The sequence below is a fragment of the Anarhichas minor genome, unplaced genomic scaffold (genome assembly GCF_050575085.1).
Source record: "Anarhichas minor isolate MPS153535 unplaced genomic scaffold, ASM5057508v1 ptg000025l, whole genome shotgun sequence".
NCBI lineage: Eukaryota > Metazoa > Chordata > Actinopteri > Perciformes > Anarhichadidae > Anarhichas > Anarhichas minor.
The window spans coordinates 4421008-4445146 of record NW_027466471.1 but is presented as its reverse complement, the minus strand read 5'-3'; the positions used below and the strand labels follow the sequence as shown (position 1 = coordinate 4445146).

Here is a 24139-nt window from a genome sequence, read left to right as displayed (position 1 = left end):
TATACTTCCCATATTTTGCATAATGGATGAGCATTATTGTGGAAGACGTAGCCTACATAAGTAGGGAGTTTTATTGTGTTTTCGGAACTTTCAACCATATAAATACATCTTTATTCCTGGGATACAGTTGAAAACTCCAAAAATATATATTTTAAATTTACCTTGAGTTAAGATTGTTCCATAAAAAGATTAATATTAGTAATATATATTATATTATTACAACATTTTACCCAACTGAGAAAAGAGTCATAGGTGCTGAGCACACACAGGGCCTTTCTCAATACCAAGTACGCCCAGTACGGACTTGTGTACTCCCAAGGACTGCAGGTACAAGTACAGTCATTCTGGAATTGGAACAGCAGTTTACTTGATGACCTCACCACCTCAGCTGGTCTTGCTAATGAGTTTAATCCGGTTCTTCACTTTAAAGTATTTTTACAATCAAACCAACTATGACCTGCTTTTTTCGTTTTCATTTAAAATAAAAAATGATATACATACATACAATTATATCTACACGTATAATTGTATGTCATATAACTAAGTATAGTTTGCATAAACAGCAGGTGGCGGTATAGAGCTTCACATCTACTACTAGCATTAACCACAGAAGAAGAAGAAGATCGGTGCTAGGTTAGCTAGCAAGCTAGCATCTACAAGGTGCACGGTTAGACAGTCGTGAGCATCAAACATGCTTCTACAGACGGTCAGGCCGTGGGTGCTTCGTTGCAGGAGTCTACCTTTGGCTTGCACGAGGTCTTACTACGCCGACAGTGTAGCCCGACTCGGGTCTCAGACGGATAAACAGTCTTCTGAATACCAGGTAGGTTAGCCCGTGGCTAACGTCAGCTAGCCAAATGTTTACGTCATAACTGTACTCGCTGCTAATGTCAAAGTTAGCTGTTCAACTACACAATTGACTGGCAGATATAAAAACCATGCTAAGGTCAGCTAATGTTGACAGGCTTTAAAAATAGGTTTTTTTTCAGTTTGTAAACCACGCGGAGGCTAATCCTAGCTAGTTTATAGGCTATAAGAGGTCAAAACCTTGAGCTTTCATTGTGCTCACCAAGGTGTTAGCATCATCACACAAGCTAGCCAGGGCATTCATTCTGCATTCCAGTACATATACACTACTTTAGATACACGTGTCTTCAAAGGTCTGTATGTGTATGTCAGTCCTGCTCGAGTAGAGTAACACTTAATTATTTTTATTTAACTGTAACCCCTGAAAATGACTGACACATCAGCATTGCTTATCACTAACACAACAAATATATAAACTTTTCAGCCCAGGCTAGGAGTAAATGCAAACCGGGCTTATTTAAAAATTAATGTTAAAGGTTTTAATGCTTTAGAGCAGGAGTCTTCAACGTTTTTCAGGCCAAGGACCCCCAAACTGATAGAGAGATGGTGCAGGGACCCCTACTATATATATTGTATACAATTGTGTTGTATATTAAACTGGGCCTAGTGCCATGTATAAACATACTTGTTATTGTGCATTCAATACTAAACTATTCAAACAATACACAGGTTCATATATTCATGTTTTTATTTTAAACATGTGGAAGGTACAGTGAGTAGGGTATCCGTGCCACTGCCATTTAGAAACGCACCTTGTCAACTGATACCAATGCCAATTTCAACATTGTCTGTCAATTGCATGATAATCATGCATACAAGCTATTCAAATTGATGTTTTCATTTTAAACATAAATGTGGAAACGAAAATGAGTGATGGCCTATTAGTGCCACTGCCATGAATAAACATAACTGTTATCTTGCATACAATACTGAACTATTAAAATAATGGAAAGATTCATGTTTGGGAAAAAAACAAATTGTCTAATCAACCAAAAATTTCGCGGACCCCCCTGCAGTACCTCCACGGACCCCCTAGGGGTCGCGGACCCCCTGTTGAAGACCTCTGCTTTAGAGTGTTAGGTTGAATTCATACATTATTAATGTTAATCACAAGATTCATCAGTGTAACTGTTGGTCAATAGCGTCCACATTCAGTAACCAGCAACCAATTCATCCTCACTGATGCAAAGCCAAAAACTGTCACTGGATGGAGCTGCAGTCACATATCCTTTATGTTTCCAGCTGGGGGAGAACAAAAAAACACAACAAGATAGATAGATGGATAGATATGTACTTTATTCATCCCCAGGGGGAAATTTGTATGTTACAGCAGCAAGACATACCAAGAAGCAAAGTAACAGAGTAACCAAAAATATTAAGTATTAAAAAATGCACAATATATATATAATAGAATAACGGAGTAGGACAAATTAAATATCAGAATATAGAATATATAAGATAAAACAACAAAAATGCACAGTATATACAATGAAATAGAATAGTGTTAAATGAACTAACGAGGTGAAAAACAGTAGTGCAAAAATCAACCACCAGCAAACAACAGTGTAGCAGTGTGTAATTATGTGGAGGATGATCTGGCCAGAGGTGATTTATTGTAAAGTGTTATTGCAGTGGGCAGGAATGTTCTCCTGCATCGGTCCTTGTGACAGCGGAGCTGGATCAGTCTGTTGGAGAAAGTGCTCCGCTGCCCCTGCAGTAGGTGGTGGAGAGGGTGGTCCGGGTTATCCAATATGGATAATAATTTCTTCAGTGTCCTCCTCTCCACCACCTCTTCCAGATAGTCTTGTTTGCAGCCAATGATGGAGCCGGCCTTCTTAACTAGTTTAAGTATGTTGGTGTCTCCGGCTCCAATGCTGCTCCCCCAGCAGACTACGGTGAAGTAAAGTGCACTGGCCACAACAGACTGGTAGAACAACTCCAACATCTTGCTGCACACGTTGAAGGATCGAAGTTTCCTCAAGAAAGAGAGTCGACTCATCCCCTTGTACACAGCGTTGATGTTGGTCTGCCAGTTCAGTCTGTTGTCGATGGAGACACCCAGGTACTTGTACTCCTCTACCATGTCCACATCCTGTCCCTGAACTCTCAGCGGTTGTGGAGCCGTCGTCTTCCTCCTGAAGTCGACCACCATCTCTCTGGTCTTGGCCACGTTCAGACGCAGGTGATTTCTACCGGCCCACTCCACAAAATCATCCACTACTGCCCTGTACTCCTCCCGTCCGTCCCTTATACACCCGACCACTGCAGAGTCATCGGAGAACTTCTGCAGATGGCATGACCCTGAGTTGTACTGGAAGTCAGTGGTGTACAAGGTGAACAGGAAGGGAGACAGAACAGTTCCCTGTGGGGCTCCAGTATCACTGACCACCACATCAGACAGCACACTGCCCAGTCGGACAAACTGTGGTCTGCCTGTGAGGTAGTTAGTGATCCAGGAGACAGTGGACGCGTTAACCCCCACCACCCGCAGCTTCTCACTCAGCAGCACTGGTTGGATGGTGTTAAATGCACTGGAGAAATCAAAGAAAGTGATTCTCACAGAGCCCCCGGTTCCATCCAGGTGCGACTGAGCTCGTTGCAGCAGATAGATGATGGTGTCGTCCACTCCCACATGAGGCTGGTATGCAAATTGCAGAGGGTCCAGTGAGGATTTCACCTGCGGTCGGAGGTGGGCCAAGACCAGCACCTTCATCACATGAGATGTGAGGGCAACTGGTCGGTAGTCATTGAGGCTAGATGGTGTCGTCTTTTTTGGTACAGGAACCAGGCACAACGTCTTCCACAGCACCGGGACTTCCTCCTGCTTCAGGCTCAGGTTGTATAGGTGTTGCAGGACAACAGACAGCTGGCTGGCGCAGGTCTTCAGGACCCTGGGGCTGATGCCATCAGGTCCAGCAGTCTTGCCTTGGTGGAGTCTCTCCAGCTGTCTCCTAACCTGGCCAGTCGTCATAGAGAGGGGGGGTCATAGTGTCGGTGGTGGCAGAGCCCTTTGAAGTGGAGGGCTGTGAGTCCATGCAGCTCACCAGGGGGGACAGAGGGGAGGTGGTGGTGTTTGGGAGGTGTGGTGTGTGGAGGAGACAGATGAGGGCTCTGAGCTAAACCTATTGAAGAAAGAGTTTAGCTCGTTTGCCCTCTCCAGGGAGCCCCCTGGTTGTCTGCCTCCAACCTTGAAGCCGGTAATCTGCTTCATCCCCGTCCACACCTCCTTCACGTTGTTCTGCTGGAGTTTGGCCTCCAGCTTCCTCCTGTAGGTGTCCTTGCACTCCCTGAGCTTCACCTTCAGGTCGCGCTGGACTCTCCTGAGCTCCTCCCTGTCCCCAGACCTGAAAGCTGCTTTCTTCTTGTTAAGAAGAACCCTCAGGTCACTGGTGATCCAAGGTTTATTGTTGGGGTAGCAGTGTACAGTCCGGGATGGAATAGTAGTTTGTTCACAGAATTTGATGTATTCTGTGATACAGTCCGTCATGCTGTTGATGTCCTGCCCATGTGGTCCACACAGCACATCCCAATCCGTAGACTCAAAGCAGTCCTGCAGAGCGTCATTAGCCTCCTGAGACCACCTCCTCACAGTCCTGGTGGTCACAGGCAGCCTCTGCACCAGAGGAACATACTTTGGTGTTAACAGGATCAGGTTGTGATCAGACCTGCCAAGGGGGGGAAGGGCAGTAGCACTGTATGCGTCCTTTTCATTTGCATACAGTAGGTCCAGAGTTTTATTGTTCCTTGTGGGGCAGTCAACATACTGGTGTAAGGTCGGCAGGGCTTTATCCAGAGTAGTGTGATTAAAGTCTCCAGTAATAGCCAAAAACGCACCAGCATGTTGACTCAGCAGTACAGATACAGTGGAGTGGATTGTGTCCACTGCTACCTCAACGTCAGCTGATGGCGGGACGTACACAGCCACAACAATGGCGGACGTGAACTCCCTCTGCAAATAATAAGGACGCATCTCCACGGCTAATAGTTCAATGTCTGGGCTACAGAAGCGTTCCTTTACACACACAGGTCAGGATTGCACCACCTCTCGTTCACATACACGGCAATACCGCTCTGTACAACGGTGAACAAAGGTGAACATGTCTATTAAGTGATGTTGTCCCACAATAAACCAGCACCATTGGTTATGTTCTTGACTTTTTTTCATTCCCTCTTGACAAATACATTTGGATGAGTGATGGAGGGGTTCGTAAACGGCTCTATTCCAAATGATCTAAGAACCGAAGTTACATTAGACAACCTTAACTCTGTCATCAGTTCCTTAAAGCGACGCCATCTCTGCCACAAATTGTCATCAGTAGAAATCATTCGACATGACCAACAAAAACGAATTGTCTCTGTACTCTTGTGTTTCAGGAGAATTATGAGCGAATGCAGGTTATTGTTGATGAGCTGAAAAGCCGGACGGAGAAGGTCAAATTGGGTAGGTGTGAGCACATGACAGATTACACGCTAAACACCATATGTATATTCATCACTTTGTGTTTTCATTCTAACAAATTTAGTCTCAATTTAAGCTCAGGCCATCTGGGTGATGAAAGTGTTGATAAAACACCAATTTTAGTAAAATTGATCAGGGTCCAGCCATAGATGTGAAGGTTTTAAGGGCCTCCTCTCGCTTGTCAATGCTCAAACTGGAAGTAACACTTGTTTTTATATTTACCTTGCTTTGATTGATAAAAGGCAAAAAAACCAACCTCTAAGCTCTTCCATATCTTATTTCTAGGTTTGTGGTTTAGGATCTACAGTTTGACACATGCTAAATCAACTCCGGCTTATCCGAAGTGTTGCCAAACAGTTTTCTTAACATTCTGTTCGTATTTGATCAATCCAGGTGGGGGAGAAAAAGCCAGAAGACTTCACACTTCCCGGGGGAAACTCCTGCCCAGAGAGCGTATCGACAGACTGCTAGATCCAGGGTACAGTATCGTCTGCTTCCGTCTTTGATTCAAAATTCACGGCCGACTCGCACCCAGCAGACCGAAAGATGATAACAGATTTGTAGTGCTCTGGTCTGACGTCATTACACAGACCAAGGCGCAGGTAGTTCCAACGTCTGATGTTGTACACACACTGAGAACAGGGAAGCGAGGATAGCATTGCTGTCATCTCACATAGTCCACCATCAGATCTGATGTCATGGTTTTTAATGCTCAAAACATCGAACATCTAAAGTGTGAAAAGGTCGTTTTTTTAAAAATGTGTTTTTCTTTCAGGAGCCCTTTCTTGGAGTTCTCTCAGTTTGCAGCGTACGAGTTATACGGAAAAGAGGAAGTCCCAGCAGGCGGTATCCTTACTGGGATCGGCCGGGTTTCAGGGTAAGCGCCATAAATGAGCAGATATTTCTGCTAATAAAAGACTGCAAAACAAAGTTTGATTTTTAAGCCATCTTTAATGCCTCTTTAAATGCAGATTAAACACCCTTTACTAGATGCAGAATATTCCAATTTAAAACTCCATGATAATGACACGGGGTGTTAAATTAATTTGTGTGATTTGTAATTAGCGTCTTTGGATCATTTTCAATGAGATTTCCCTCGAGCACTCCAGGTGGACCGCAAATTTAATTCAGTTTCTTTTGTCTCTCATAGAGTGGAATGTGTTATTGTTGCAAACGATGCTACTGTCAAAGGGGGCACATACTTCCCGGTGACGGTGAAGAAACACCTTCGAGCGCAAGAAATAGCCCAGCAGAACCACCTGCCGTGCATTTACTTAGGTGAGTTTTTGTGTGTCCGGGTTTGTCCGTCCGATCGGTCCGTTCTCGTGGGAACTCCTGGAAATTTCTTCAAATTTTGGCACAAACGTCCACTTGGACTCGAGGCTGGACTGATCAGAATTTGGTGGTTTAAAGGTCATGAATCAAGAATTCATATGCTAATTATTGACAATTTCACACAAATGTCTGAGAGGATGAATTCCATTTTTTTTTTTTTTTTTTTTTATAATTTAGTTTATATTTTTTAGAGTTTGGTCAAACAAGAAACCTTGAGTCACAGAAGAATAAAACCTATAATAAAAACGTATACATTTTCTGGAGAAAAAAGAGAAATATTGATCAGTAGCTTTATAAAATGAGAATACGACAAATATTTTCACTGTGATTTGATAAATTGCCAGCTCTCGTCTGCCCTGTGAGGAAAATCCTAATGTGTAGTCTCCCTAGAAGTCCCCGGTTGAGACTTTTCAGGCCGCAGTTTGTTGTATAAGGACGACTGGGTGCCAGCTGCCAAATGTTACTCATAACCATGAGCTCTCTCCCATGTTTTATGTTCTTGACTCCTTCAGTGGATTCAGGAGGGGCCAATCTTCCCCGACAGGCCGACGTCTTTCCAGACAGAGACCACTTTGGACGTATTTTCTACAACCAGGCCAGGCTGTCCTCAGAGGGAATAGCACAGGTCTGTATTTCACATGCTGAGCATGTATCACACTCACACCGGCTTTAACTGCAGCCTGTTGTTGTTGTCGTCTTGGATGTTACATTTGTTGTCTTTGAGTTTACTCTGCGTTGATTCATGGATCGGCTCTGAGAAGCAGACGGGGTTGTCTGAAAAATAGTATCAGAAACAGCGGGGGTTTTATATCATATTTAAATAAACCGCACTGCTGTAGGTTATTCCTCTTTTCATTGTCTGCAGGCAACCGATCCATCTTGTTATTGACTACTGAAGAAGAGGCGTCCTCGTGTTTTTAAAAACAAGACAAAAAGAAGTCAATTAATGTGAGAGCTGATAAATGCGATGGGTGCTGTAGAGGCGTTGGGTCTCGCACTCTCATCCCTCCAGCAGACCCAGAGGTTATAAACAGCTGAATATGTTCCTACTTCAATAAACTGAATGCCCATTCATTCTTGCTAATATTGTCTCTTCTAATGATTCAAATGATATATTATCTTTTTTATTTTTTCCCCTCTAGCTATATTTATTGTTACCGCCACATTTAGATTGCTGTATTACAAATGTACGAGTCCAGTTGCAAGTGCCCATTAAATTGTCGTTAATTGCATTCACAATTAGCTTGAAGCTAAGTTGTCCTTGAGCTGGTAATTCACGGTCGTAGAAATATCAGTTATTGATTTCACAGCGGAGCGTTGTCCATTGTTAATATTAGGCTTTTTTTTTCGTGACTCTTTCAGATTGCTGTGGTGATGGGCTCCTGCACGGCTGGAGGAGCGTATGTGCCTGCCATGGCAGATGAGAGCATCATTGTGCGGAAGCAAGGAACCATTTTCCTGGGAGGACCTCCACTGGTAGCTCATATTTCTGTTGCTAGAATTATATATAAGATGAGGATGAAAGTTAGAGCATCAGATAATAACAAGTTGGTGGTTCATATACCATACGTCATAAATTACGCACAAGAAATGTCTTACTAATAGCATGTACTTTTGGTTGTATTAAGTTATTAATATTTCTATACAGTATAGCAACCAGGTAGCAGAATTCTTAAAGATACTTGGCTGATATTTTGTGTGTGTTTGAGAATCTCTGTGCTTTTGTATTTATAGGTCAAAGCTGCCACCGGGGAAGAAGTTTCTGCAGAGGACCTCGGTGGTGCTGATCTTCACTGCAAGTATGAAATAACAGTATTTTTTTTATTGCATTGCACGTGTGTCTTTTTGATATCATGTTTCTGCTTTTAGAACAGTGTTGTTCATCAACTTAAAGAATAGTGACGCTGTTGTCCACAGAAAGTGACTCAACCCTAAAATAGAGCAACAAAACATGACGTGACACAAACGTGCTGAGTTTTCTTTTCTCTCCAGTGGTTCCAATTATAATGTGGGTTTACACAGAGAGAATCAAAGAATTCAAATGATGTAGTGTTATAAACAATACGGTAGTTGGGATTTGTTGTTTTTGTTTGTTGTCTTACTTTAAAAGGAGCATAATTATGTGTTCATCACATGGAGATGATAGGCCGTCATACAGAATTATTTTCTGAATTCTTCTTCTAGTGGTTTCTTCTTTGAAAGTTTTCTTTTGAAGTCTCCTGAATTTAGTTCTTCTAGGAATCCTTCTTTCAAATTTTCTTTCTCAAATTTCCTTTTCTTTGAGATTCTTCTTCAGAATTCTTGTCTTTTTTCGAGCCAAATTCCATTTTCCACACTGTAGCCATCCACAGACAGAACTGAAGGGAGAGTTTACAAGCTGCAAACAGCTGTTTCTACACACCTCCCCCAGCTGATTTTAGAGAATTAAAATACATGTATAGCGCTCAAATAGTGCGACACTATTATATGAATGCTCTGAATAATAAATGTGGGCAAATTCTTTTATTTTGAAATATCCATGTTATTTATGAATGATGAATGATCCTTTATTACATTTTCCTGTCACTGCGATGATTCAGTTGCAGTGGCGGGCCGTGCATTTTATACCTGGGCCTTCACTGCTGTCCTGCAGCTGAAACACAGCTACGGTTATTATTTGTTTCGTGTAAAAATGAAGCCAACACCTATCTGCAGAGAATACGCCGGGAGTGCGTCTCCTCTCTGCTCTGACTGCAGCTGGGACTGCTGCGCGAGTTACCGCCTGTGAGCTTTGGGGCGGCGGAGGGGCAGCACCCGCTGCTCGTTCATGACAGTAACTGTAGAACGGTAGTCCTTTAACGTCACAAAAGTCTCCAATAACACCAGAACAAGTCGCTAGATTTGTCACTAGTAGCTTTTGACAAAAAAAGTCACCATGAGGGTTTAGAAAGTCGCCAGATTTAGCGAGAAAGTCGCCAGGTTGCCAACACTGGCACCAGATAAATATGTCCCCAGAGCAACACTGGACGTAACAATGGTTCCCATCACATATTAAACCAAACAAAAATCCAATCTTCATAAAAACGAGTTGTACAAATAATAATATATAAACCAGCATCTTAAAGCTACTGCAGATGTAAAAACAAACGCATTTAACTTACCAAAGCTGCTGTTCACTATTTAGCTGCTGTTCCTCCTTTCTTTGTTAACAAAGAGTTTAATCTCATGGTTGTTCAGTACATCCGTGCGTTTTAGTTCCAGTAAGAAGTCCTTCTTGATTCATGGATGCCAGTGAAGACAGTCGAGCCTCCCCAGTTGTATTTCTTGAATAGGTTTTAATGCGTTTGAGGTTGAAAATGTCCGCTCAACAGAGGCAGCAGATTTTGGCATTGTCACCGACCAATATTTCAGGCTAGCCCACTGACCAATCACGTACTTGTAGACCAGCTAGCAGGCTCTGGCACGTCAAAGAATACGCCCAACATGTCAAACTAAAGATCTGATTGGTTGAAGACTATGACAATCAACAATATCGTCCCCATTCACTTAAACTGCACATGGATGCACTTGTGAGTCTGCAGGCCTCGGGCCTCTGTTCTTACCTAGAGACACAGAGGTGAAATCTGATTGGATAAAAGCTCTACTTAAAACAAGCTGCACTGGAAGCAGAGCAACTGAGGAAGACAGTAGCTGTGCAATGAGAAAATAAGATGATGGGAAAAATATTTTTATAAATTATAATACATGTAGTGTATTTAAGAAAAAATATTAAATTATAAAATAGCTATAACTTTGTGATTCTGTTTAGGCCAGCAGATAAGGCCTTGCAGGCCCTGACGGCCCACCACTATTCAGTTGTGAGTTTGGCAGTCGAATCAAGCTTCTTAGATCAGTAGAATTACAAAAGTATTGGCATCAAAATATACTCGAAGTACTAAAAGTATATAATTATTGAAGCGTTAATGTGTTCATCCCTTTATTGTTGCAGCTGGTAAAGGTGGAGCTCATTTTAACTGCTTTATATTCTTAATGATTAGGCTATATGCTACTTTATAATACACCATAGTTTATTAGTTGATTTATTTTTTGTACTAACAACCTGCATCTGCAAAGTAGCCTAACTAGTTACTAATGTAGTCAAATAAATGTAGTGAAGTGAAAAATACAATGTTTCCCTCTGAGGTAAAGTGGAGTAGAAGTATAAAGTTACATAAAATGGGGATATTAAAGTACTAGTGCCTCAAAATTATATGCAAGTACAGTACTTAATTATCTAAAATTGAGCCGGTTTCCTCTTATGACTCGTCTCTGTTCTGTCAAGATAAAGTACACACAGTCTTTGAATTTCGTCTTGATAATTGAAGTGTTGGTGTGAAGCCATCGAGGTGCTAATGCCTGACTCAGGCATTGTGCCCGGATCATTTGTTTTTCACTGTACATAGATCTCTTACCTTTTTAATAATCTAACAAAACAGGCAGATAAAAGGTAATTTACAATGCTGTGGTTTTTGGAAAAATCATTTAATTTCATTGCTGAAACACATCACACGCTCTTATCAGTGATTTATGTGCTGTAATAATGTCACCGTGATGGATTTGTTGCTTGTTTTTACAGAAAATCTGGTGTGACGGACCACTATGCTTTGGATGATAACCATGCCATCCATTTGGCAAGAAAGGCGGTGAGAAGACTGAACTACAGGAAAACTATTGAGGTCAGTCCAATGATGAATATCATCAACAATAACCTTTTTATGTCTTAGCAAGTTAAGCCGTCTGTGCTTTCCGTTGACGTGGAGTCCATTATGTTCTTCAGGTCACCACAGAACCCACTGAAGAACCTCTCTTCCCTGCAGATGAACTCTATGGCATCGTTGGAGATAACTTGAAACGCAACTTTGATGTCAGAGAGGTATTTGTCCAGTTTTTTATACATTGTTTCAAAGGGGCAAGAAAAAACAAAACGTTATCGGCTGTAATGCAAGAAAAAAAAAGCCTTTTAGATTTTGTTTTTTGTTATGGTGAATGGAGTCGCTTTGAATTTGTAAACCATTTAATATGATTTATAATGCTCAATTTATAATCCACTCTGAGGCTCAACATTAAGGCTGCTTGCTTAATGCTTTCTACTCGCCGGTCCCTTAAAGTACTGAATCGTTGAAATCGGCAAGATGAAAGCTAACGTTAGTCAACGTCAGCTGTTGTTCTGATTGGCTAAATAATGGAGCTAACAGCAAGGTAACATTTTGAACAACTCGCGTAATCAGACACGTAGACTCATTATATTGTAATTCATTCTCAGTGAGACTCTGCCAAGCACAGCCCTGCTGATAACGGAGCTAACCGTTAACGTCAACGGAGGTTCCATTCAGTTCCATCGTGGTGCGTTCAAGCTCCAAACCGTTAAAATGAGTATTGGGCAAATGTAATCTTGTAAAATGTAGTTTTTTATGAGAAACTTGAAAAAAAATCTAGTTTTATGTTTAACTTTCCAACACTAACTCAGAGCAGCATATAATATGTAATTAAAAATGTTTAATCCAATCAAATATTGATGCTTTTTGTATGTGTGTTCAGCAGAGGTAATTTCCATTGATACAATTTATTTATTGTAGTGTTACCACTAGAAAACACGATTGATAGAACATATACACACTTTGCACCGCTGTTTTATACTTATAATTTGTGGAAAATAGAATTTAAACTGGCTTTCACAGGCTCAGACTACACCGTGAACAATATTTAGCTGTCAGGTCTCTCTGTCAGGAGCTGAGTCGATAATGGACAGCTGGCATCAATCTCTTTGTTTACTCTCTCTCTCCGGCGGGGCTCGCCAGATGTTCTCATTTGGTTTAAAGCCTGTGCCCTTTGATTCCCGATGTAGACCGTGGAGCAGGAATTACTGCTAACTCGAGAGATGTCAAACTGTTTGTAGTCTAGAACAGTATTGGCAGTCCATTTAGGAAACAAGATCAAGTGGTTGCTCCCTCTTTTACAGGAGTTTTTTAACTGTTATAGGCTTTTCAACAAAAGGCTTCAGTTAAATCACTCAGGTAAAAATTGTATTAGTCTAGTAACTTCATATTTATTTCTCTATTGTGAACAATTCCTATGAAAATTGATACTAAGTCTTGATTTTTAAAGGCCGATATATTAACAATAGTTAAGAGCAGGAAAAAGCCAAAAACCAATGAATCGGTCATTACCACAGAGTGTTTATAGGAAGAGGACGTAGTCATCGTGACGTCACTAATTGGTTTGTGGACTGGCGTTTTGGAGCCTCGAGTTCGGCGATTTGCTGTCGCCATCTTGGATTACCATTACCGTGCCATGTTTTTTTTGCAACCGATAAACAGACGTTACCAAACTTAGATTGTGCAGGAGTGACGTAGAGACGTCTCGTACGGCTCTGGTAGCTGCAGCGACCTGTCAATCACAGTAAGCCCGCCCTGAAGCATACTCTGCTTTATGGTCTATTTGACTCTAAATGGACCATAATTTACTAAATGAACATCATGCTGTATTGAAGAAGACTTGAAACTAGAGATTGAGACCATAAACTCATGTTTACAATGTTTACTGAGGTAATAAATCAAGTGAGAAGTAGTCATTTTCTCATAGACTTCTATACAACCAGAGGAGTCGCCCCCTGATGGACATTAGAGAGAATGCCAGTTTTAAGACACTTCTGCATTGGCTTCACTTCTGATCCATTTACCATTTGTTGACAAAAATCTAGAATATCACGGGCCCCAACCTCCCTCTAACATGAACAAACAAAGAACACAGGAAACGTTGTAAACTTGTTATGCATGTCATTTCTGTCACTGTTACTGTATTATTAGCTCTTACAACCTTCCTCTATCCATTTCAGGTCATCGCCAGAATTGTAGACGGCAGTAAATTTGATGAGTTCAAGGCTTTCTATGGAGACACGCTCATTACAGGTTTGTGAACTAACATTTTTTCCCCATTTCTACAAACCCAGAGAATTGTGTTTATTATTATTATGTTGTTTTTTTATCGTGAAATCTACCAACCTTGAAATTTGACTCGCGTCACCCTTCTGTCTCTTGTACCTGCTCAGGATTTTCAAGAATATTCGGTTACCCCGTCGGAATCATCGGCAACAACGGAGTCTTGTTCTCGGAGTCTGCGAAAAAGGTAAATATCATTTTGTGCCCACGGATGACTTGAAGTGTTATTAGAAAGCCTTAAAAGCTGATGAAACGACAGGCAACACCTGTGTGAAAAGCTGAGATGAGTCAGATCGAGATGACTTGTCAAAGGAGTACGCATTGTACCAGCAATGTGTTCCTCTGAAAGTCAAGGACTTAAAGTTAACACTGAAGCACTTCAGATAGCTTGCTGCCTACAACACTGACTACCAATGTTTCTCTCTCGAGGGAGCTTTCGCTGTCGCCGTGGTGACCTTTCACAGTCTCTCGCACAATACGCAATACGGGGCCTTCTCAGGAGGACTCTGACGGAGGGCATTGTAATAACAGCATTTAGAAAGCATGGAGACAGGAGACAATCATCATTTTCATTCAATATAATTCAGTGAATTAGAGAGGCAGTCTGCCTCTCTAACAGCTGAACTTTACACAGGCTTAGGAGAAGCCTGTATAATTAATTTTTTTTTTTATTTTATTTTTTTTTTTTTTTTGTTGTTGTTGTTGTTGTTGTTGTTGAGAGGTCTAAATGTGACAGTATGAGCGTCGGCGATGTCATCGGTGTACTTGCCAATGAAAGGGACAAACACCGATGTGGAGCAAGAAACAAATCAATACAGCACCTGCATTTCAAGATGCATTTTCAAGACACGCTGTCATCACTTACGACGATGCCTGAGGCTTCTGTTATGCTAACTTTTAAATTGCTTTAAAAGCCCCCCCCCTCCATCCAGGTGTCTGTGAAAGGGAGAGGTAACGGAGAAAAGATTCGATTTCTGTTGTCGTGCGCTGCGATCGGGAGCAAAACCCTCGGATAATTTTATCAACGGGCGACGGTTTCTAATAAGCAGCCGTCTTTCAGTTCCTCCAGCTTCTGTTCAGACGCGAGGCGGGAGGCTCAACTGAAAGAAAGCCAGCGGAGGTAACTGCCAAAAACAAAGAAGACACACCTGAGCAATCCAGCATTACAAAGTGTATTGTAAATGAGGCGTCTCCGCGCGGCGTGCACAACCCTTTTGTGCTCTCTTTTCCCCGTACAATAGCTCCTGGCAGCTCTGTGGCGTTCAGAGTACTGAAGGCCCTTCAGCTCCTTTTCATATTCAAAGTAAAATCTAGCGAGTACAAAGGCAGTGAGAAGCCCGATGACCTCCCTCCCCAAGTTGATAAATGTGTGTCCCGACCGGTCTCTGCTCTCATGAGGAAGATGATGATGAAGGCCAACTGCTGGCGGAACACACGAAGCAGTTCCTTCCAGATGTGATCCAGACAGCACTAGTCCAGCGCGTACACTAGAATACTGTGACTGAAACTGCTCTTTCTGTTAGTGCAGTTTATATTCCTGTTCATTCAAATGACAGGATGGTAGTGATTTAATGTTGATAGTACATATCTGTGTTTTTATTTCTTTTATCCTATGGGCAGTGTTTCTGTTGCAGAGGGGGTTACATTACACTGAATATTTGAATTCCTTTTTCAGGGAACGCATTTCATCGAGTTATGCTGCCAGCGAAACATTCCACTTATTTTCCTCCAAAACATAACAGGTCAGTGGGAATTCTTTATTTCTCTGAGGTTTTGGGGATTGTGGCCGTGTGAGATTTTGTTCGGTTGTTGCGTTTTTGTTCTCTTTCCGTGACTAATAATCGATCATTTATTTTTAACACACCTTGTCGCCGTCCCTTGAGTCGATACAAGTTTTTATCTGCGATCTCTCCTCCGCATCTTCATCTCAGGCTTCATGGTGGGTCGAGAGTACGAGGCGGGCGGAATCGCCAAGGATGGAGCGAAGATGGTGACCGCGGTCGCCTGCGCCAATGTTCCCAAGATCACCGTTCTCATCGGCGGCTCCTACGGCGCAGGGAACTACGGCATGTGCGGCAGAGCCTACAGGTATGAAGGAGTTAATACAACAGGGGGCAGCACCGGAAGCTTTACAACTTAACAATAATAGAAGCCCGGCCAAGAGAGTGTTGCATGAATGTGAAGATCTTAAGGTGTCTGAATAATACGCATCAGGTGGCCTTGGGTTTTTACAATTCTGTGAACGTGAGCGTTTGTATCGGAGGCTTTTTAAAAATGCCAAACAACACATTTTATAATAATTCATCCATTTTGATTCACATTTTCTGGCACTGACCACCTGCATCGTTCCTTGTTTTGTTTAATGTCCCCCGACAGTATTGCTTCTATAGGAACAATGAGATGCATTGCATTATGGGATAGTTTCCAGATACACAAAGGTCTTTATAATACTTTTCTCACATCCGCAATAGTTCCCTCCCAAGGCCTGTAAACAGTTTGTGTGTGAGTCTGCGTTGTGCACACTTTTGCATTGTAAAGTAGTAGCACTTCCAACCAGTTCAGAAACCGGCTATTGTCTGATTGAATTAATCTCATCTGTGTGTCTCACTCAGCTCTTTCTGCTTTTTTTGTTTTCTATCAATTTAAATACATTTAAAAAAAACAAGTAGCAAGCATTCTCTTGTAGAATTTGAATAAACACAGATTGAGCGTTTTTTGTAAAATTGATGCTGCTATTCACCTTTGGTTTGATTTTTTTTAATGATTTAGTATTCCCTGTGAAGTGGTGCTTTTCTGGCCCGAAGCTCTCATAAATCACGTTATGGTGTAGTTGTCATCGGATTATTCCGAGACCATTAAACCTTCATTAACGCAGGTGGTTCGTCTGCGAGTGAGCCGACTATTCTGGCTCAGCGAATGACAAGCAAAATGACGGTTCCTTGTCTTCCTCCCACAGCCCTCGATTCCTGTACATGTGGCCCAATTCCCGAATCTCCGTGATGGGCGGCGAGCAGGCGGCCACCGTCCTGGCCACCATCACCAAGGATCAGAGGGCACGAGAGGGAAAGGAGGTAACGATTCCCATTAATCATCCCGCCCGCTCCGCACCGGAACGGCTCAAATTGGCTTTTTTTTGTAGATTTGCTGCCAAAAAGCATAAACGTTATGGAGACACTTTTCTTTCAGTAATGGTTAGACACGTTGGGCACTTATACAAGGATAAAATGATATCAGTGGTAAGTGTTACGGTGATGATTTATCCTGAATAGTGCAGTCGTCAAATGGCCGTAATTAAGTTGTGTCAGGTGTGCTTTTATGGGTGTATTAAGAGCGCATTAATAGCTTCAGAATGTCACCTCGCATCAGCACTCGATGGCAGGCGCTTCAATCAGTGATGTTTAAGGTGGTTTAACAATGTATGGGGATAAATAGACTGCAAAGGAAACTAATCATATATTTTTTTCTTTTTATAAATGTCAAATATAAAAAAAATGTTCTAACCACCTTTATTCTACTCGCAGTTGAACCCTGTTGAACCAGCAGCAGGCGATTTGAGGGGGGTTGCCGTCCCTCTTGTTAACCTGCCTTCTGCCTCTCCGTCCCCTGGTAGCAGGGAGAGTGAAGGGGCAGAGGGGTTGTTCACTTGCATATGTTAGTCTAGTCCGACTCGTTGACGTCAATAGCCTCCGTCGGACAGAGCTGCGATGGCGGCGACTCTAGACGATGCTTGGATTCCACTAGATGTGCCTCGGTGCGTTTCAGAAGCGTCTCTCACTGCGCTGCTTATTGATAAACCCACGGCGCTGTCTGTGGTGCTGATCTATCCATGGACGGATTATAATTGCGACTTTTCACGCCCGTACCCTTGTTAAAAAATACACAAAATCTGTTACGGTGAACGAGTGATAACTTTTCTAGAAATAGTCAGCAGTACCATGCAGAAACAACAACAAAACAAACAAAGAAAAGCTCATAATAGGGCTGAATCGACTATCGATTAAGAAAATACAACAATTTGCATAACGGTGCGTCGCAAGAACGGTTGCTCCCTCTGAAAGCATGCATTCCCCCAGAGACGAACCTCTTGCCCACGATCCTCTAAAGCGTGACAGTAACACCGTGGTGCTCTGTAAATTCTGCAAATTAGAAAAGAGACGGCAGCAGCGGTGATCGAGCGAGCTAGAATGGGAATAAAGAGAGGGGGCCGGTGTTGGTGAGAACAAAGCCGTGAATCGGAGGAGTGGACATTATTTTCTGATTGTTTCATGGTGGTGACGTTCTAAAGCACAAATAAGCTCATCCAAACCTCATCCTCACAAACCTGCGGGAAGGTGCCGGATTTTGAATGAATGCAGCCCAAGACACGCTTCATCCTGATGAGGCCTGTTTGTGTCAGCATCATAGACGGTATATAGGAAATGGATGTAGTCATCGTGACGTCACCCGTTGGTTTGTGGACTGCTGTTTTGAAGCCGAGTTCGCCGTCGCCATCTTGGATTACGCCCGACGCTGTTTTTTTTTTTTTTCGCAATAAATGAACGGCGGTTACCATATTTGGAATGTGGAGCAGTGACGTAGAAAAAAGCCACGTGTGAGCGAGAAAATGGCTCAAACTAACGTAACTAACTGATCGAGTCACCGTACCGACATCGTGTACACTGGGTTGCCAGTCTGTTCGTCCCTCCTGGCTGAAACCAATACGGTCTGATACAACAGCCCTGCAGCGAATCAAGACTTACTGATGATTGGACACGACTGTAGACCTTTTTTTTGTCCTGCAGTTATCTTTGGCAGACCTACAGCACCAATTTTCTTTTGTTCAAACTATTTTATTCACAGTTCACAGCAGAGCAAGAGGCTGCCATGAAGAAACCAATAGTAGAGCGGTTTGAAGCGGAAGGCAGTCCATACTTCTCCAGTGCAAGGTGAGCTTTTGGTCATGACACATCATTCTATTATTCAAAATGATACTAAATAGTGCATAGGGTTAGGGCATGACCAGGCCATCATTTGTAATTTCATTTAAAATCAATCCAATACATCACGTTGTCCTGCTTTTCCGAGTCATAAGAAAAGACCGTTTCATGCTTGAGAAGTGATGGCGTGATGTGTTTGAAGTGCATTTCTTCCCTTTCAGATGTCCTGTTGTTCTGCTCATGTGATCATCATCATCAGAATTTGCTTTGCAAAGCAAAAAGAAAGGCAGGGACTCCTTTTAGAAACTTCTACAAATGTATTAAAGCTGTAAGATATGCGAGAGAGTCGTTCAGAGAGAGGAGCACAGCGTCTTGATTTCTGTATTAAAGTGATTGATAAGAGACCTGCACAAGTACTGAAAGAAGCCTCAGGTAAGTCAGGTGTGATGCTCTTTCTAATAACGTGATGCCTTTTAAATTTTTTTACAGACTCTGGGATGACGGCATTATCGATCCCGCTGACACTCGGCTGGTTTTGGGACTGAGCCTCAGCGCAGCACTGAATGCGCCGACGAAGAAGACTCGCTTCGGGGTGTTCAGGATGTAATGCTTGCGTAGCTTGTACAGGTGTGCACCTCAGATGCGCACTGTACTCAAACTAGTCTTTCTTTGTAGTTTTTACTGTGAGGTGTCACAGCAACAAGAGCAACAAACGGGAAGAAAAAGAAAAGAAAAATCACACAACCTTTGATCGATGGGAATGTGATCCGATGGTGTGCTGTTGTGGGATATTTCCACTAATTAGTTGTGCCTTAACTGTTACTGTTCCTAGTGTAAATGCAAACTACTCTCCTTCACCTTTTCCCCCTCAAACTTGGATTGTTTTAAAAAAATAAAATACTGTAAATGATGAATTATAAAAATATGAGAACATTCAAAGTTGCTGTCTTTTTCTTCAGGACAACCACTGCTGCTAATAGAGGAATATCATAAGAACAACAATCTGCATAAGGGGGCGCTGTTTAGCTATAAATATCTGACTGGCCACAGTCTAGCAGGATGGCAAAAGACTACTTGAAATGCCTTTTTAGATAACAGCGTTGTGTTGACAGAGGAGCTGGTTTCAGGGAAATAATAAAAATAACGCTGAAGCATGTATGCAGCACACTTAAAGCACTCTGGGAGTTTATTATGCCTTCTGATCCGGCCTTATGTTCGCTTTTCATGTTTTTTAATCGTGCAAATATAGCGTTACGTCACAATGTAGTCGTATAGATCAGGGGTTCTTAGCCTTTTTGACCTCGGGGCCCAACTTTTCAAGTACAAAGAGTCCCGGGGCCCATTCAAATATTAACACTATTAGTTTAACTAATTGATCTCACTCTTGGTTTGATTTGTATTCAATAACTATATTGTTACCTGTTCAACTCCACCCCTATTTTGGAGCAAAACTGCCTAAAATGACATACCCAAATTAAAATGGCTGTAGCTTCTGAACCACTGACTATATGCATCACAAGTGTCAGAAAACCTGTAGGTCATACAGAAACAGAGCAGTGGGCCTTTGGAGTCAGTAAAAATTGAAGATTTGTGTCCGCATAAAATAAAAAAGTCTTTCAGTATAAATAACTGCCTGAGGCTGTATCTGTACAGGTAAGTATAGGGCTGTAACTACACTATCAGTGAACTGCCTCAAATTTGAAGAAGATTGGACAAAGTATGACCATTCTACAGTGTTTCTTCCATGAAGAGATCCAGGCGGAGCTCTAAAAGGATATTTGGAGACCCAAATGGACACATGGTAACCAAATGATATTCTGACACACTAAATGTGTTTCTCCCTTTATATTTTGATATATTATTTTCCTTTTATTTTTAGCCTTTGCAAAAACTATGTATACAGGTACTGGTCATATAATTAGAATATCAAAAAGTTGATTTATTTCACTAATTCCATTCAAAAAGTGAAACTTGTCTATTATATTCATTCATTACACACAGACTGATATATTTCAAATGTTTATTTCTTTTAATTTTGATGATTATAACTGACAACTAAGGAAAATCCCAAATTCAGTATCTCAGAAAATTAGAATATTACTTAAGACCAATACAAAGAAAGGATTTTTAGAAATCTTGGCCAACTGAAAAGTATGAACATGAAAAGTATGAGCATGTGCAGCACTCAATACTTAGTTGGGGCTCCTTTTGCCTGAATTACTGCAGCAATGCGGCGTGGCATGGAGTCGATCAGTCTGTGGCACTGCTCAGGTGTTATGAGAGCCCAGGTTGCTCTGATAGTGGCCTTCAGCTCTTCTGCATTGTTGGGTCTGGCATTTCGCATCATCCTCTTCACAATACCCCATAGATTTTCTATGGGGTTAAGGTCAGGTGAGTTTGCTGGCCAATTAAGAACAGGGATATCATGGTCCTTAAACCAGGTACTGGTTGCTTTGGCACTGTGTGCAGGTGCCAAGTCCTGTTGGAAAATGAAATCTGCATCTCCATAAAGTTGGTCAGCAGCAGGAAGCATGAAGTGCTCTAAAACTTCCTGGTATACGGCTGCGTTGACCTTGGACCTCAGAAAACACAGTGGACCAACAACAGCAGATGACATGGCACCCCAAACCATCACTGACTGTGGAAACTTTACACTGGACCTCAAGCAACGTGGATTGTGTGTCTCTCCTCTCTTCCTCCAGACTCTGGGACCCTGATTTCCAAAGGAAATGCAAAATTTACTTTCATCAGAGAACATAACTTCGGACCACTCAGCAGCAGTCCAGTCCTTTTTGTCTTTAGCCCAGGCGAGACGCTTCTGACGCTGTCTGTTGTTCAAGAGTGGCTTGACACAAGGAATGCAACAGCTGAAACCCATGTCTTGCATGCGTCTGTGTGTAGTGGTTCTTGAAGCACAGACTCCAGCTGCAGTCCACTCTTTCTGAATCTCCCCCACATTTTTGAATCGGTTTTGTTTCACAATCCTCTCCAGGGTGCGGTTATCCCGATTGCTTGTACACCTTTTTCTACCACATCTTTCCCTTCCCTTCGCCTCTCTATTAATGTGCTTGGACACAGAGCTCTGTGAACAGCCAGCCTCTTTTGCAATGACCTTTTGTGTCTTGCCCTCCTTGTGCAAGGTGTCAATGGTCGTCTTTTGGACAACTGTCAAGTCAGCAGTCTTCCCCATGATTGTGTAGCCTACAGAACTAGACTGAGAGACCATTTAAAGGCCTTTGCAGGTGTTTTGAGTTAATTAGCTGATTAGAGTGTGGCACCGGGTGTCTTCAATATTGAACCTTTTCACAATATTCTAATTTTCTGAGATACTGAATTTGGGATTTTCCTTAGTTGTCAGTTATAATCATCAAAATTAAAAGAAATAAACATTTGAAATATATCAGTCTGTGTGTAATGAATGAATATAATAGACAAGTTTCACTTTTTGAATGGAATTAGTGAAATAAGTCAACTTTTTGATGATATTCTAATTATATGACCAGCACCTGTATATGGTCGAAGACGTGGTGTGTGAATAGCGGACTTGCTGTGCGTAATGGCTGCGACCGAGCGCACGATCGAGTATGCGGGTAACTCAGTTACGCAAGGTTATACGTTGGTTGACGGCTTATAAAAGTGGGAGATAAGGTTTGTACTATAAGTACTAGCATTTTCTGAAGCCACTAGCTCCATGGTAACATCCGCTAGCACATTGTCGGGTTTGTAATGTATCTTTTTCCGTCGAAATGCTGCAAGATCCGACTTGCAGCGGTTATGGCGAATTTGGACAGTGTGTTTTTGGGCTCCTTTTGTGAAAAATCCATAAGAAATGAAAGAAAATCGATGATTTCTTTGCAAAGATGATGATTTTGGGCATGCTGGGATACCAAACACGTAGTTTGCGCAAGCAAGCCGTAGGAACGGAAGGGGAGGGGATCGAGGACGCCGGCGTCCTCGCGGAGTTGAACAGGCAAAACCCTTGTCAAATAAATGAGATGATACAATGTGATGATCACAAAGACATTTATTTATCATGTGTATGTAAACCTGCATTTTTTCTTTCTAAAAACGTATCCATAACTTTCGCTACAGGCTAGCGGCTAGCTGAGTGTCTTCTTCTGCTTATTGGAGCTTGTTAAAACAACTGACTGACGCATTACCGCCACCAGGTGGTGGGAAGCTATATTGTAACTGAGCGTCTCATGGATAACAGTAATATCTCTGGTGTCTTCAATTGATAACCTATGCGGTCCCGCGGCCCACAGCTGCAAAACTGAAAGTTTTTTGCGGCCCTCTAGGTGGCGCTCGCGGCCCAATCGTGGGCCGCGGCCCCATGGTTAAGAATCACTGGTATAGATGGCTGCAGGCAGAGTGTGCTGAAGCTGAGCCACAGATGAGTGCTTAACTTCACCAGCTGGCCACCCTGTCCTCCTCCCTCCCTCTATCTCCTAAACTGAACATGCTGCACACAGTTGGTACACTCACATATTTGTATAGAGCATCTGACCTCACTTTGGCAACAAGTGACTTTTAGCGGGCAAGTCTTTCATGCCCGTGTGTGTGTGTGTGTGTGTGTGTGTGTGTGTGTGTGTGTGTGCGCGCGCGCGCGCGCGCGCGCGCGTTGGTTTTCTTATTGGCACTGTGGGATCATCACCAAACGGCATGAACCAGTTTTTAGAAGTTTGGATTTCATTGAGTTGCCAGAATGTTGAGATCTAATGAAAAGTCTCATCTCAATATGTGTTGTCAAGGTGTTTGCTAAAAAAAACAGACCGCGGAAATATATGTTAATCAACCATTTAAGATTTCCCTCTAGATTTATGACCTAACCTTTCTCTCTGACTGTGACTGCTCTTAATTGCGGTAATAATCACTCACTCGCTGGCTCAAGGACAAAGTCGTCCTTTTTGTCTTGTTAAAAAATATCTGGCAAGCTTTTCCACTATTCTGGCTTTGAGGTTGTACAACACGTGGCAACCTAGAGGCCTTCTCCAGCGTACGCTGGATGTAGAGGTATCGGTGCATGTGCATCTTCATCGAGCGTCTGCGTTACAGGGATAGACGGCGTCTGAAGGAGGACACAGTGGCGTGTATTCCAGCTGAGCTGATTATTGCAGCAGTTAATTGCAAGGCCGGCCGGACACGACGGGTTGCCGTGTGCGGGTGGTGGTATCCATGGCATCTGTACAACATTCGGAAGGAAACTTCAGAGAGAACTGTGACTGCTGCCAACCACATGCCAGTTATCAACGTATTACATAGTTTTAACAAAAGATAACTGAAACTCCTCCGCGAATCGCCACCTTAACGTGGTGGAGGAGTTTGAGTGGCTCAGTGATCCTGGGAGCTATGTTTTCCGGGGCATTAGCCCCTGGTAGGGTCTCCCAAGGCAAACAGGTCTCGGGGGAGAGCCCAGACTAAGAGCGGTTCAAACGACCCTAATGATAAGCAGCCCACGGACTTTAGCCACCTCGCCCGGACCAGGGAAACCGGGGCACCCTCCCGGAGCCAGACCCAGGAGGGGAGCTCGTCGGCGAGCGTCTGGTGGCCGGACCTTCGCCCATGGGGCCCGGTCGGGCTCAGCCCGAATAAACAGCATGGAGCAG

The 24139-nt window shown here is 42.6% G+C and overlaps 1 protein-coding gene across 2 annotated transcripts; it reads left to right on the top strand.

The window, feature by feature from the left end:
- Window positions 1-611: 611 nt before the first annotated feature.
- mccc2 (methylcrotonyl-CoA carboxylase subunit 2) lies at window positions 612-19472 on the top strand. 2 transcript variants are annotated; one of them, XM_076099322.1, is made up of 17 exons: window positions 612-823; window positions 5242-5308; window positions 5720-5804; window positions 6102-6203; window positions 6477-6604; window positions 7174-7286; window positions 8024-8137; window positions 8396-8460; window positions 11256-11355; window positions 11457-11552; window positions 13515-13587; window positions 13728-13804; window positions 15293-15359; window positions 15549-15705; window positions 16574-16688; window positions 18457-18542; window positions 19023-19472. In XM_076099322.1, the coding sequence occupies exons 1-17, from the start codon at window positions 692-694 to the stop codon at window positions 19138-19140; spliced, it is 1695 nt and encodes a 564-aa protein (XP_075955437.1). In that variant the 5' UTR covers window positions 612-691; the 3' UTR covers window positions 19141-19472. The 2 variants fall into 2 exon arrangements, with proteins under 2 accessions (XP_075955437.1, XP_075955438.1); XM_076099323.1 differs by lacking the exon at window positions 19023-19472 and adding an exon at window positions 18755-19016.
- Window positions 19473-24139: the final 4667 nt, after the last annotated feature.

Excerpts from the sequence above, each read along its gene's own strand:
- mccc2 (XM_076099322.1), top strand. The coding sequence starts at position 692 with ATGCTTCTACAGACGGTCAGGCCGTGGGTGCTTCGTTGCAGGAGTCTA. Across the intron at positions 13,805-15,292 it reads TCTCGGAGTCTGCGAAAAAG|GGAACGCATTTCATCGAGTT; the intron begins GTAAATATCATT and ends TTCCTTTTTCAG. Across the intron at positions 16,689-18,456 it reads GGGCACGAGAGGGAAAGGAG|TTCACAGCAGAGCAAGAGGC; the intron begins GTAACGATTCCC and ends TTTTATTCACAG.